At 39.3% G+C, this 14,301-nt stretch overlaps 2 protein-coding genes across 2 annotated transcripts; one reads left to right on the top strand and one right to left on the bottom strand.

The window, feature by feature from the left end:
* The first annotated feature begins 2,381 nt into the window (after positions 1–2,381).
* Positions 2,382–5,334, top strand: LOC114446374 (tyrosinase-like). Its single transcript, XM_028421964.1, has 5 exons — positions 2,382–3,244; positions 3,414–3,630; positions 4,348–4,495; positions 4,596–4,777; positions 5,022–5,334. Exons 1-5 carry the CDS (start codon positions 2,423–2,425, stop codon positions 5,288–5,290), a joined length of 1,638 nt encoding a protein of 545 aa, XP_028277765.1. The 5' UTR covers positions 2,382–2,422; the 3' UTR covers positions 5,291–5,334.
* A 719-nt stretch (positions 5,335–6,053) lies between these two features.
* Positions 6,054–12,995, bottom strand: chordc1b (cysteine and histidine-rich domain (CHORD) containing 1b). Its single transcript, XM_028421978.1, has 11 exons — positions 12,827–12,995; positions 10,060–10,109; positions 9,925–9,981; positions 9,600–9,760; positions 9,054–9,154; positions 8,702–8,760; positions 8,055–8,125; positions 7,710–7,815; positions 7,451–7,570; positions 7,297–7,359; positions 6,054–7,071 (listed from the first exon to the last, which is right to left on the bottom strand). The coding sequence occupies exons 1-11, from the start codon at positions 12,888–12,890 to the stop codon at positions 6,898–6,900; spliced, it is 1,026 nt and encodes a 341-aa protein (XP_028277779.1). The 5' UTR covers positions 12,891–12,995; the 3' UTR covers positions 6,054–6,897.
* Between the last annotated feature and the right edge of the window lie 1,306 nt (positions 12,996–14,301).

Here is a 14,301-nt window from a genome sequence, read left to right on the forward strand (position 1 = left end):
TTATTAAAGTTTGTAAAGTACAAATTAAAGTTGCTGTCCGTGGTACTGAAATTATGTTGCGCAATAAACAGGTTAAAATGACACCAATCTATTTAAACCTTAGAGTTCGCTTATGTATTTAATATTTAATTCAATAGTTGTGCGCCCTGAAATGATACTTTCTGCCTACCTTTTTCCTCCCAGCTGCCATGCAGATGTCATTCGTTCCCGGATCGTTTCCATCACAGACGAGCAGTAAGAAAATCGCTGCCGGTTTTTATATATTATTTCTGCTCACGCTCAGTCTGGCGCCCGACTACAGCAAACTGCAAATAGCAGCAGATAACACAGCGCGTTATTGGAACATGTTTGACTTACTGACGCACACGACAGCAGCACCCCCCTCCTTCTCCTCTTCTTCCTCCTCCTCCTCCTCTAAAGCATGGGGCATCAACAGTGGCTAAAAGTGTACAAACGCTCCGAGAGGCAATTCAGTCAGACAAATATAAAAAAGTCGTCACTTCTCTGTGGTTCTGCTCCTTCACGCGTCTAATTCGACTATAACTTACTCTAAATTATTAATTAACCATCTAGTTTATAGCATATTGCAAAATCTCCTTCGCGTGTCTATTGAATAAAGAGCCGTGCCTATGTAACGTTCAGGTCTCAATACAGGCACATGTTTTTAGTTTGAATGGATGATCTTGGAGCTGTGGGGGAGCCTATACCCTCATGCACAGTGTAACCTCTCATTTCATTTCATTAAATTTGTCATCATTATCTCAATGTTCAAAGAGACAAAAATAAATCCCCCATGTGCTTCATATCCCACCCCCTTCCCTCTCCTGCCTCAGGTCAGCATGACTCCAAACACAACTTCTGATCTGATTTTGCATCCTAATTCAATGCTTTTCATTTAAGACTATTTCTAAAAACATGTTGCCATGCAAACCAGTGCAAGAAGCTCAGATAAAAATCTGAATCAGGCTACATCTTTTATCACCATAGCATCCCTGAAGGAGTCAGAACAAACATAGTAAAGCTGTCAAGAGGTCAAAGCTCACCTGGAAGTCTCATTTACATTTTAAATGATTATCTGTTGTTCACATTCCGTATAAATTCAATAGTTACTGGTGCAGCTACGAAGCTTCCAGTCTCATAGCAGAATAGTAGTGATAGTGATGAGAGTGTGGTGACGTGTCACCATCTTTTCACAGTATTTTTGGAAATGTGGAAATTCATTGGTAGGTGCTGAATTTCTGAGTGCAAAATTGCGGTTTATTAGTTGCCTGGGGAGACAGAGATGAAGAGACTGTAGGCCCAACAGTCATCTGCCAAATGATACCTGAAAACAGCTACATGGCGCCCTCTGGTGGAGGCTCACTAAATGTTTTTGCCCCGTGAATATCACGTGAATTCAGCATAAAGACAGAGCACTCATGAGTAAAGAGAAGCATGTGAAACAGCAGTAATAAGAATTACACCAGCATGTCTTTACGTCTTTTCAGAAAGCACTGCCTGCGGTCAGGTCATGCTCATCAGCTGGTTCTCAGGGAATCCATTTTTTTAAGTTCTTGCTGTGGTTTGCGAAGCACGTGATGGCAAAGGTTACAGAATTTGACGTCACTAAAACAATGAAAAAAAGGTGATGTGAGCATTTCTGAAGGACACTGTAATGAAAAATAGAATTTTGATAACACATACAATTTAATATAGAGTCTAAACTTGAATTAGTCTAAATTTTGTATTTTTTATAATTATGTATTTTTAACTACAGTTAATGTGGAAATAAAATAGTTAAATAATAGTTTGCCCTGAACTGTCTCATGCTAAGGAGAGATAAGACAGGACAAGGTCTTTTATTGTTCATTCTTCCAAACTACATGAGGCCCTTTGTGTCTCCTTCTCCTCCTCTCTGTGGACACAGAGTTGAAATGGTGAATTTTACCCTTTAATGGCAGGAAAAACTGTTTGTCTGATTCGTGTTTGTGTGTGTTTGAGTGTGGAGGGAAAATGCTCATGAATTATATTCTTGTTGCAGCAGCAGGGTCAGAGACTGAATCTGAAGAATCTGCAGAAAATCACTGTAAAATCCTCACAGAAATGTTCTTATAGTGGCAAATCTTTACATTAGTTTTTGTGTGATTATGTTTTTCAGTAATGGCTTCACTGAGCACCATAAATACTCCAGAAGCTATTTTATAACGAGTTTTCTTTAGAATAACTTTTGTTTTCCTGGAATGTGTTCAACCCTAGGATGTGTTCTTACGGGCTAATTGCCCCCCATCATCAAGTAAGCTTAGTTGGTGCATGTGACTGCCGCTACATGGGGGTGGGGGGTAGGTGGAGCGAAGGATTTAAGCCTGGAATTCATCACATATTTTCCCACTTGGTACATTTTTTTGTTCACGTCACAGTGTTTTCTGGAGTAAGCACTGAAGTGATGTTGTTACTGGGAACCATTAGTTTGTTGTTGTATTTTGTCCCCAGTTATCAACAGTTCCCTCGCCTCTGTGCCACCCAGGAAGCCCTGCGCACCAAGGAATGCTGCCCGCTTTGGGAAGGAGACGGCTCGGCCTGCGGGGCCAGCTCGGGTCGAGGCTTCTGTGAGGATGTGGCAGTGTCGGATCAACCAGACGGGCCGCAGTATCCTTTCTCTTCGGTGGACGACAGGGAGAAGTGGCCTTCAGTTTTCTTTAATCGGACTTGCCAGTGTGTGGGGAACTTCATGGGTTTTAACTGTGCGGACTGCAGGTTCGGCTACTTTGGAGTGAACTGCAATGAGAGAAGAGAGTCTATCAGGAGGAACATATTCCACTTGTCCAGGGCCGAGAGGATCAGACTCGTGTCGTACCTGAACCTGGCCAAGCAGACAGTCAGCAGGGACTATGTTGTGGTCACAGGCACCTACAGAGAGATGGAGAACGGCTCCAGCCCCATGTTCGCTGATCTGTCTGTATATGACGTGTTTGTGTGGATGCATTACTATGTGTCCCGCGACACGCTGTTAGGAGGCCCCGGTAATGTATGGACGGATGTAGACTTTGCGCACTGGGCGCCAGCGTTTCTCCCGTGGCACCGTGTGTACCTCCTACACTGGGAGCACGAGATCAGGAAGCTGACTGGAGACACGAGCTTCACCATCCCGTACTGGGACTGGAGGGATGCCCAGGGCTGCGACGTGTGCACGGATGACCTCATGGGGGCCCGGAGCCCCCAGGACCCCACTCTTATCAGCCCTGGCTCAGTCTTCTCTTCTTGGAGGGTAAACTTCTTTTCTTTTCTTCATTGGTTATTATTATTAAAGCAGTGATTATTTATAAGCAAAAGTAGTTTTAAATATGGCAAAAATGTGACCTATGACCTTAACATATCTTACTTTTCACCCACAAACTTTCTTTCTTTACCATGTTTTTTTTTATCTCTCTCTACAGGTGGTGTGCTCCCTGGCTGGCGAATACAACGACAGAGGTGTGTTATGTGACGCCCGAGAAGAAGGTCCATTACGTCGTAACCCTGGAAACCAAAATCGTAATGTGGTTGAACGATTACCAACTTCAGCAGAGGTGGAGTTCACTCTCAGTCTGACCAACTATGACACCGGACCAATGGACCGCAGCGCCAACATGAGCTTCAGGAACACTCTGGAGGGTCAGCTAAGCCTGACCACATTAGAACACTACACACAGACACAGACACACACATCTCTCTGCACTGCTGCCTCCTTATTTCCACTGTGTTATTCTGGTACTCTCCCTGTCTGTCTAGACCCTGTAATGTGCTGGTTGGCTGCACTGCATGTTTTTAATGATTCTTTCCACTTACCGTATATTTGTGGCTTTTATTTGGCCTTTCAAGAGAGATTCATAAAGCTACAATGTATCAGAATTACCCACTTTTAGATGGGTACAATCATTGTGAAACATCTACTGAGCCTCAGGTCTTTTATTGTACAGATATATATTAATAATAATAATAATAATAATATATGGTTAATTTCAGGCTTTACATTAATGTGTCTTCTGTAAATCTGGTAAAAATACAGTCTTCATAGGACTTTCCATTGACAGCAGGTTGAGTATCAGCACAGAACTAACCAAACAAAAAGCTATTTCTGACAGAGTTAGAAGATTGTGGTTGTTTCCAAGGTTACCTGTCAGATCTGAACATATTCAAACTTTCCAGAAAAGAAAACATAGTTGACTGTTGGAGAGCTTTGTGGATTACTGTCATAAATATCTTGTTTAAAGATCCATTGCAGCTATTTTGGAAGGCAAATTTAAGAGTTTGTTTTCACATATATATTGAATAATTTTGGTACATGCTGGCAGCTTTGTCAGTTCTAATGTGACACTTTTCATTGTGCAGGATTTGGAGACCCTCAGAGCGGTTTGGGAAACAGTTCTCGTAGGGGCATGCATGCTGCTTTACATGCATACATGAATGGATCCATGTCCTCAGTGCAGGGCTCTGCAAATGATCCCATATTTCTTCTTCATCATGCTTATGTGGACAGGTGAGACAGTCGGACAAATATACTCATTTTATAAATGAGCACATATTGCACATAGTAAAACAGTAATAATATGCACATTTGGTTTGTTTCTTTATGACAGCATTTATGAGGAGTGGCTCAGGAGACACAGACCATCACCATCACAGTACCCAGAGTCCAATGCTCCAATAGGGCACAACAGTGAATACTACATGGTGCCATTTCTGCCCCTCCACAGGAACATAGACTTCTTCATTTCCAGCAAGGAACTAGGATATGAATACTCCAACCTGCTAGATGCCAGTAAGTTCCTTACTGACCGTGTATATATATATATATATATATATATATATATATATATATATATATATATATATATATATATATATATATATATATATATATATATATATATATATATATATATATATATATATATATATATATATATATATATATATATATAGTTCACACTCTCCAGTATCTCTAATAGTGAATCAAAGGTAAACTTACCTACTGGTACTTTATTGTGACTACTTCTCTACAGACCAGAGGCTTGCAGAATCCATGCGTCCCCATCTGGAGGTGCTGCAGGACGTGTGGCCCTGGCTGCTACTTGTTGGGCTTTGTGGAGGAATTTTGACTATATCCATTGCTGCTGCCGGCATTCTAACTGCAAAAAGGCGACATGGATTGTCATCTTGGCTGCATACCTTGAGGTGGAGACACTTGTTTTCTCACCCAGAAAGTCAGCTACTTATCTGGAGTGAAGAAACAGGAGAAACAAACCAGCATAACTATCAAACAACTATGTGATGGCACAGCCGACATAGTGATACACCCGTCTGTGAATTATAGATTAATGCCAATATATTTAAACTGGAAGAAAGTGTTAAAATGGATTATGAGACATATTAAACTTTGAGCATGTTCCTCCTACTGCTTTTAACTTTTTTATCCAAATATCCTTTCAGACATGGTTTGTGCAGTATTTATGGTTGCTGTGATGAAAACCTTCTCACATTTATTCTCTATGGTTTTAGTTGATTACCTTAAAAAATCAAGTTCAGCAGTGCTTTACATCAGAAGTATGCACACATCATCCATTACAAAGAAATGATCCAACAGCAATTCAGAGGAAATCATTCATGCTTATAAAAGCCTTGAGGGAATTTCTTTTCTCTTATCTTTATGTGGGCGTAAACCGAAGCACATTTTGATAAATATTTGAATTGATCCATGTTTGTGATGCGAGACCATGTGCTGTTGGAGAAATGTGATGTGTCTGCTTACAAGATTCAGGATTCAAGACCTTGTTTAATATTCTAACCTTACAGAGTTATGCAATGGTTTTTTTTTATAAAATACGCCTACTTTGACATTTGTAAAAGTTATTGCAATCCCCAAGGTTTATGTAGTTCAAAATATTCACTTTAAAGGTCACACCTACTTCTAAGTCATGACTAGTGATTCTATTTACAATGGTTGGAGGAGTACAGTGTTTAAACAAATGTTCTGCATATGGCTTATTTCCTATTTAATTTATCTGTATGGGTTTCATCACTCACATCACTGCAGCTTTAAAATTTCAACAAAAAACTTTATTTTTTGGTGACTTTATATTTTTTTTCTCTTCTCTCATTCCATCAGATAGATTTTAAACATTCCAAGCAGTGACACATGCGCCTTAGCATTTCTATGATACAGTAGGTGTCAGCCAGCATTCTCAGATATTACAGTACATTCTCACCAACACCACCATAATGTTTGAAAAGGATAAATACAGTATTTGAAAGCAAAACATTAATCATAATGACGTAAAAAAATAACAAGCTTCAGCAAACCTACCGTTCCAAATCACACCGTTTATTCAGAATAGATTCCATATTATACAAGTATGGACAATTTAGTGACGCTAATTTCCAACTACAAAAAGGAGCTTCGTTATCACACATAATATACATGGGACTGTACTGATGTAATACTGGTGGGACATAGGATGGAATGAAAAAATATACCTAAGTAGAAGTGTGTCACTTCAAATGTGCAAGTATGAAACAAATGTAAATGTACAGGTGGAATCATATTTTACCAAACACTACTGGAATGATGAAAGAGGGTCCATTGTGACATTTTGTGAGTGGTCCAGATGGGTCTGATTTCGAAGTGACTCATGTCACATTAAATGTGGGGATTTTGGTGCAATTTCACAGGTAGGCTGTCATCTGACTTGGTTGAAAGTCTACTAAAGTCAGTGTTCCTCCTTTCATTATAGTGAAAAATCTTGGAAAAAAGCTTCACCACTGTGGATCATCTCAACATATCTAGTAAAAAGCATGAAAGGCGATTCTCTAAAGAGGTAAAGAATGGTTTGTGATGCTAGTGGCCTTTTGATGCTGCAGAAAAATACACAGCATGTCAAATCATTCATCGTCATCCTCGCTATCAGTCTCCTCTTTCTTCTCCTCATTCTCCTTTGATGGAGGCACAGGGGGAGGAAGGTCCAGGCGAGCCCAAGACATTGGCTCAGACTTCTTCATGGCTACCTCGATTTTGGCAGCCATCATGTTCACTAAACTTTTACTCACATCTATCACCTAAAAGGAGAGGAAGGAGTGACTTAACAAACAAGTGGTTAAAAATTGATGTGCTGTCCTTGTACAATTTTAAATTAAACATACGGTGAAAGTATTAGTGAGGCATATTTTTGTTTACAGACAAGCTGATGTCAAAAGTTCACAATGTGGTCTTAGATACCATCCTTGAGATTCTAAGATTCGAAGCAAAGTAAATGGAATAAAATAGTGAAATTTAGTACTTACACCCCACAAGCTGATTTTTTGTTCAAATTCCTTCTCTCCCTCAAATATGACATGGATGTCGAGCTGAAAGAGGGGGAAAAATCAACAGTAGACTGATATAGACATAGCTAGGACTTAAGACAAATAGGATCTGACGGACTACAGTATCCCTTACCGTGGTGCTGTTGGCATCCACATAGCTCAGCTCAGGGATGGCATTCTTGGCGTAGATAGAAATGATGACCTGCGTCCCAGTCTGGTGCCAGTCAAAGCGACATGGGACCACCTTCTTACCCTGGAAAGAGATGTCAGTTTACTCAAAAAAAAAATCAGCCACTGTTTAAGTGTTCACCAGACACCACTAGATGGAGACACAGTTGAAGCCCCTTCATGCACACATGAATGATCGCTTGCTGTCAAAATGGCACACCTACCGCATCTTTTTTCCTCCATAGATGTGTTCCCTTGGTGCAACCCTCTTGAGAGAGGAAGGTGTTAAAGTCTGAGGTTTTCCTCTTACAGCAGCTCCAGTATTTCATCCTTTAGATGCAGGAAAGACATAACACCCTCTGGATTCTTAGCAATCAATAACATGTCACTCAAAAGAAGCAGTAAACAAGAGTAACAGGAAGAATAACAGGAAAATAACAATGCTGTCCTTCACACCAGTTCAATTACCAACTGTGGATAGATAACATAAGATGACACATATGAGTGTGTCATCAAAATGTTAACAGTTTTGCATAATATAAGGTAGTGACATTTTTGGTCTTACTAACCCTTCATGGAAGATGGGACATCCAGAGTGGTATGAGCACACCTCAGAATCACTTGCAGGTCCCTCAAAACTCTGAGGATGACAACAAAAGGGACACTTAAAAGACCGTTTGTATTACTAAGAGCACAAATAAGGCTAAGGCTCTCAAATACATGATAATAAGCATGCCCTCAGGTATTAAAACTTCTTTATTAGTCACAGAATTCAGTTATTTATTTGAGCCCAGAACTGCACTTCACTGACGGCAGCCCTTCAGAATATGTCCTATGGTTTTCAACCAAATCAGTTAAGGTACAATTATGTAAATCATTAAATTCCAACTCTAAGCTTTTACCAAACACGTCATTTACATTTTCTTCATGATTTATGTTCTAATTTTGGAGTTTCTGCTTTGACGGGCCAGATTAGTATAAGCAAAAAAGATCTATTTCTCTTTCCACTGTTCTATATGGCTGTGCATGGATCATTGTGCTTTGCTCTCAATGAATGGCATGTGTTCATGTGACTCAAATTTGACTTTGAAATCAGGAAACGTTAAAATATTTAAGCTGCTGTTGCCAAAGCTCTACAGTCTGGAGATTTTCATCAATTTCTACACCAGTTAATTTATTCCAAGACATTTCCTCATAATAAGAGATGTTCATTTACTTTGGTGCATCCACCGTTTTTACAGGATGTTCCAATTTTTATCTCGTCGCTCTCCTCCTCTAGAGAGACAGAAAAAGAGAGATGAAGAATTGATACCCATAAAAAGAATTTAAAAATGCATTCACAGTTATGATGTGTTGCCCTCTTCCTGTCAGCTATAAAAATCCATCGCCAGGATGTGAGTGACACAACTGATGGCAAATTCCCAGTGGCTATCCATTAGAGTTCTACTGTCAACATGACCTTCCTGTCTACTATAAGTTACAAGCAGTAGATGGATGGCCTTCTAAAATGATGACAAAAATAAATAAATAAAAACCGGAAACACGCAAAGATAAAGCTCTTTCCTCACCTTTTGTCTCTGCAGCATTTTCAGATAATTTCAGTTTCTCCAGAGCCTGCTTCAGAGAAGCAGAGACTTTTTGCTGCATTCGCACCACTGGTTCATCAGCACTGTAAGCATAACACACAAAACACATTTGGTATCATGATTTGGAATGAAGAAGAAGAAAGAAATAATTTAATCCTTTAAATCACTTCATAATTAGGTGTCTTGTACAATGCCTGCCTAAAATGAAATCTCTACTTGAAAGACATGTTTCTGGTAGTAATAGCCAGTCTGTGTTCTTTTAAATTCTGGTGGGAAGGTGAACTCCTCTGAGTGCTCAGTATATTTTTTTAATAGTTTCAGGCTGATTTAATACCTCTGACACTACATTTAACCTTTCATCCATTTTACATGAACCAGAGAAGTCAGAAAACAATGTAGTCCATTTAGATAAAAGAGTGCGCAGCATTAAACAGGAAACCCTGTTTATGGAATTATTTATTCCTCCCATAAATATGACACAAGAAGTAAGTACTGTAAATTATAATAAAAACAATCTTTAAAACCAACCTTGGTCTACATATTGCCTCCTGAGGTTTTGGTGCAGAGATGATGTACTCGTTAAACTTTGGTTTTTGGTCATCTACGTCTTTCTTCTCTCCCGAGGATGTCACATCAGGTTTAACTGGCTCAGGTGGTTTCTCTTTGTTGTGGGGACCTTTTGTGCAGCCCTATTAAGAGAAAAGCCACCATTACAGACCCACAAGCAGAATGTGTTTGGGCCAATATGGCCAGAGTTAATGTTGGCAGTCAATACATTCAGTGTGAAACAATAGACAATGGAGCCATGTCCATGGAGAATAGAGAAATAGTGTGATTGAAAGAGAAAACTTACAGCGATGCTGAGGAAGTCTGAGAAGTCAGTAGTTCTTCTCTTGCAGCAGGACCATCCCTGAGGAAAGTTACACAAGCATTTAACTTTGACCAGGAAAGAACACACAAGCTAGCTGTGCATTTTCAGTCATTTTACCTTCAAGGCATCGTGGAAAACTGGGACTCCTGGATGATAGGTGCAGCCATCTGTGAAAACAGAACCCATCCCTGATTATCTTGGAGGAAAAATGTGTAAGGGCATGTGGGAATGGATGCTGCAAGTTTATCCACATTGGCACTGTGGAAAACTGTTTCTTTATTTTCTCAGCTAAATAGCAGTTTGTAAAGGTTGTGGGGTACACTGAAAAACTGCTGGGAAATCTACATTTTATATGTATCACTCAGAATCAACCCTTTCATAATAAACACATAAAGCCACTGATGTCCAGTCTGCACATGCACTCCTATCATTTATTAAAGGAAGTGCCCTGCTCACTTCACAGGAAATAGCATGCAAACTGTGGTGTTAATGATGGGAAGGGGTTCTAAAGCACAGCCTGTCAGACAGTTGTTTTGCTATAATGTTAGAAATTCAACACCAAATCATACACAGATCTCTAATCTCTAATCTGCACTTTGTTGGTATAAATTCCAAGCTTAATTTTATGACTTTGACATTAAGAGAATTTGTCATAATGTGCTCAGATAAGTGACACGTTTTAAGACTTTAAAACATTGAAATTATGACTCAACATGATGAAAAGTATGCATTATTTTTTAAGATGAAAATCATTACGTAAATATTAATCAAAGAGGTAAACTTGAAGCAGAAATGGACTGAGAGCACATAATAATAATATAATAATAAAAGCATTCAAGCCTAGTTTTAACATTTACTCAGTATTAAACTTCCTTTTTAGACATTGAATTTTCCTTCAATCAAAAGAGTATTGTACATTTTTCTAAAAAATACTCTTTATAACCACCCTAAAAAACTCATGGCGGCTAACCAGGAAAAAAAAGCGGTTGTTGGACATGATAAATCAACCATTTTCTATACAGTACAGCTTGAGCCTGAGCTTTCCATGCTGCTGCCTTGGATACACCACTTAGATACCCTTAAAGGGAATGATAATATCCCTATTGTTATGAAAAATAGGCATCCTATTAAAATGGAAATTAGACTTGACTCTTGCATTGAGTATCTGGTAGTACACAATGTTGGAGTACTTGAAGACAGAGGAAAAGAGGAAAGAAATAAGGGTCTTACCAGGACTCTGTTGAACAACAATATCACCTTGAAAGTTCAATTATACATAAGTCACTGCCTTCATATAAACAATGGTCTCCAACAAATCAATTATTATATGAGATAAATCAACTCAAGATCTTTGAAGTAGATTATCATGAAGATAAGCTTCCACCTACACAACCACCTTAAAGAGTTTTGCAGGGTTAAATCCATCACAACTGAATAATTCTGTCTATGTTACCCTCTAAATGTGCAAGGAATTACTGAGAGAAAATAGGGCATTGCGATATATACACCATTAACTGAGAGATGAATGAGAATGTAATATTTTTGAAGTCTGACAGCATCTTGTCACATCAAATTAGGGTGTTGCCCAGTTTTGGAGGGGAATATGCTGTAAACATATCGCATCCACATTTGCCATAAGTCCCGATTTCTAAATAAAGTCTGGTTGTTTGGAGGGTTGCTTTTTTGCTGTCACAGATCAATGTTCAGCTGCAGCAGACAGTGTGGGTTCAAAACATACTGTCCTCAGCCACATGCCCTTCTAGTTGTAAGGTAAAAGATTATGATATATTGATGAAAGCAACACATTTGTTATTGTCTCTCTTTGTCCTACGTTTATATTTTCACATGTATTAATTTCTGATTTTGTCGCCTTACACATTTAGTATTTCTGAAAGTTTAGGAGCAGTTTACCATATATATGCTGTTTACAATTACAAGTAGGTATGTAAACAGCTGTCTATTGTGGCCTTAAGAGTGCATCAAAACCATACAATCAGAATATTTACACCTAAAACAAACATGGACATAATGTTCTTCCTCTTGACATAATGTTCTTCTGTGTGTGCACATTGTATAGTATGACCTCTTGTGATTAGTATATTGGCTCCTAGTTAACTGCCCACTGGTCCCACAGTCTTCAGCTATTGTTGAACTTGTTGTTAATCATAACAACCACAGCAGGAAATTAATAATAATAATAATAATAATAATAATAACTGCTGCGGATCAAGGTAATTATGGCCTAGCTAAAACCGATTACATTATTATACTGAAATTATAGTTTGTCAGTTTGGTCAACAGCCAGCTGGGGCTGGGCAATTGTATTATACACACCAGCTTTTCTAATCCTAATAAATCGACTCCTGGCATTATGGCTTATATTACAATGAAACAGACTAACACTGGAACTTAGATAAAAGGAGCTGAGTTTTCACTTGGTTTAACTGGACTTGTGAGTTCACCGTTTCCACACAGAACGCTGTGAAAACAGTGAAAATATAACATGTGATAACGGGAGTTGCACTGTAGATAATCTATGTGTAATTCTATCGTAGAATGAGTCGTTTCTGAAACTTTAAACCGCTTACGGCATGCTCTGTCAAGACAAAGCAAAGTCTAACGTTGCATTTGAACTCGCTAATCACAGAAGCTTAACATGCTAGCAACGCCGTGCTAGTGTTGACCCACAAATGGCCCACGTGTTATTAGCTAACTGAGTTATGAGTTATGAATGAAGTTGTGCACTATGTTAGAGCCAGATAGCTAACATCTGGTTAGCTACACCGACCCTCCGGGCCTACACGCTGTAGAAATTTCCAGAGGTTAGCTTGCTAATAGTCAGACAGTAACGTACCGGGCAACAGTTAAACAAGACACTACTCACCGTCTGGGTTATTTTCTGGATCAAATCGCTGTCCGCATCCCTTATTATAACACAGAACAGACATGGTGGGTAGGGAGGGTTTAAATGGTGACACGTTTTCTAGATACACACTAAAACACTCCTGTGTGAGAGGCACAGAGCCGCAGTCGTAGCTTGTAAGTGCTGTACATTACACTTCCGGAAGTTTTCGGCTACGCTCGGCAAAGATCGGAGGCTGCCCGCCACCTCCGTCCTGCGTGTGAGCGCACAGTGGTCCCGCACAAGCGACAACTGATGCTGACCGCTTGTAAACTTGCTCGGTCTTTGTGGCACATTCATCTCGGACCTTGTAACCAGGCAGCAAACGAACACCGAGCTGCTCTAACATCAGTTTAATGAAGTGTGTTGCAGAAAAAGGCGGAATATCCCACTGCACTGTGCACTCTGGGTTACAGTAGTCAGGTGCATGAAACTGGGGCAATAGCCATTTAGTTTTACGAGGATGGCTGCAGACGTGTAGACAACTGTGGGTCTGGATATGAATTTTCTGTTTTGCGCTTCACCACTGCCTCTTTTTGCATTTTTTATTTTTTAAAGAACATTATTTGCGGATAGAGAATGGGAAATGACTTAGTTTCACTGAGGACATCTGTCTCGTCTAAAGGTAGGACACTTTGCAATGCGTGAATGAAGTGTGTGTAAATGTAGCTGTAAACTGTGGCTTGATAAACTCGCGGATTTTTTTTTTTTTGCACAAAGGCGAGCTTCACTCGATCTGCATCAGCGGAGGTGATGTATTAGTAATAGTGATAGTAGCTACCTATAAGATCTCCCCGGGACGGTCTCTTCTCTCAGTGGGGAATGTTGATCTGACTCTGTGATTTCAGCCTCTTTTTGCTGCTGATAATCGGCACTGCTTACCTGTATTAGAGGTATCAAATGTATTATAAGAAGTTATTCTCATTTCTGTTGAAGTCAAATGTATGGCATGCATGCATTATGATAGTAGAATAATTGATATTTAATTGATTCATCCAATTTTTGTTTTCTTTTCTAGTAACCATTTTGATTAACAATTAACCATTCTGGCAATCACTATCTTTTCTGAATAATTGTAATTATTAATAATTGTTTACGCTGGAAAAAGTATAATAATCTTCCACAACTTTTATAATCTCCAGCTTAAATGTGTCATAATATTGAGGGTTGTTATGTTATCTGCTGTCTACACTGTGGCAATGATGTGTTCCCGTGGATCATTCTTTGCTTCATAGCCTTTCGGGTGCAGTATTCAGTATTTGATTGGTAAACTCTTACAGCATCACTAAATATGATATCATGTAGTGATAACCAGTACCCTTTTTGTTCTCTGTGGAATGTTTAATGCGCAGACCAACAGCCTCAACTGAATCCAGATCTGTTTTTCTTTGTCATTCTTTACAAATACAGGGTGACTGGGTGATGGAATAGTGATGAAGCCAAATCGGTGGGGAAAT

The sequence above is a fragment of the Parambassis ranga genome, chromosome 14 (assembly GCF_900634625.1).
Source record: "Parambassis ranga chromosome 14, fParRan2.1, whole genome shotgun sequence".
NCBI lineage: Eukaryota > Metazoa > Chordata > Actinopteri > Ambassidae > Parambassis > Parambassis ranga.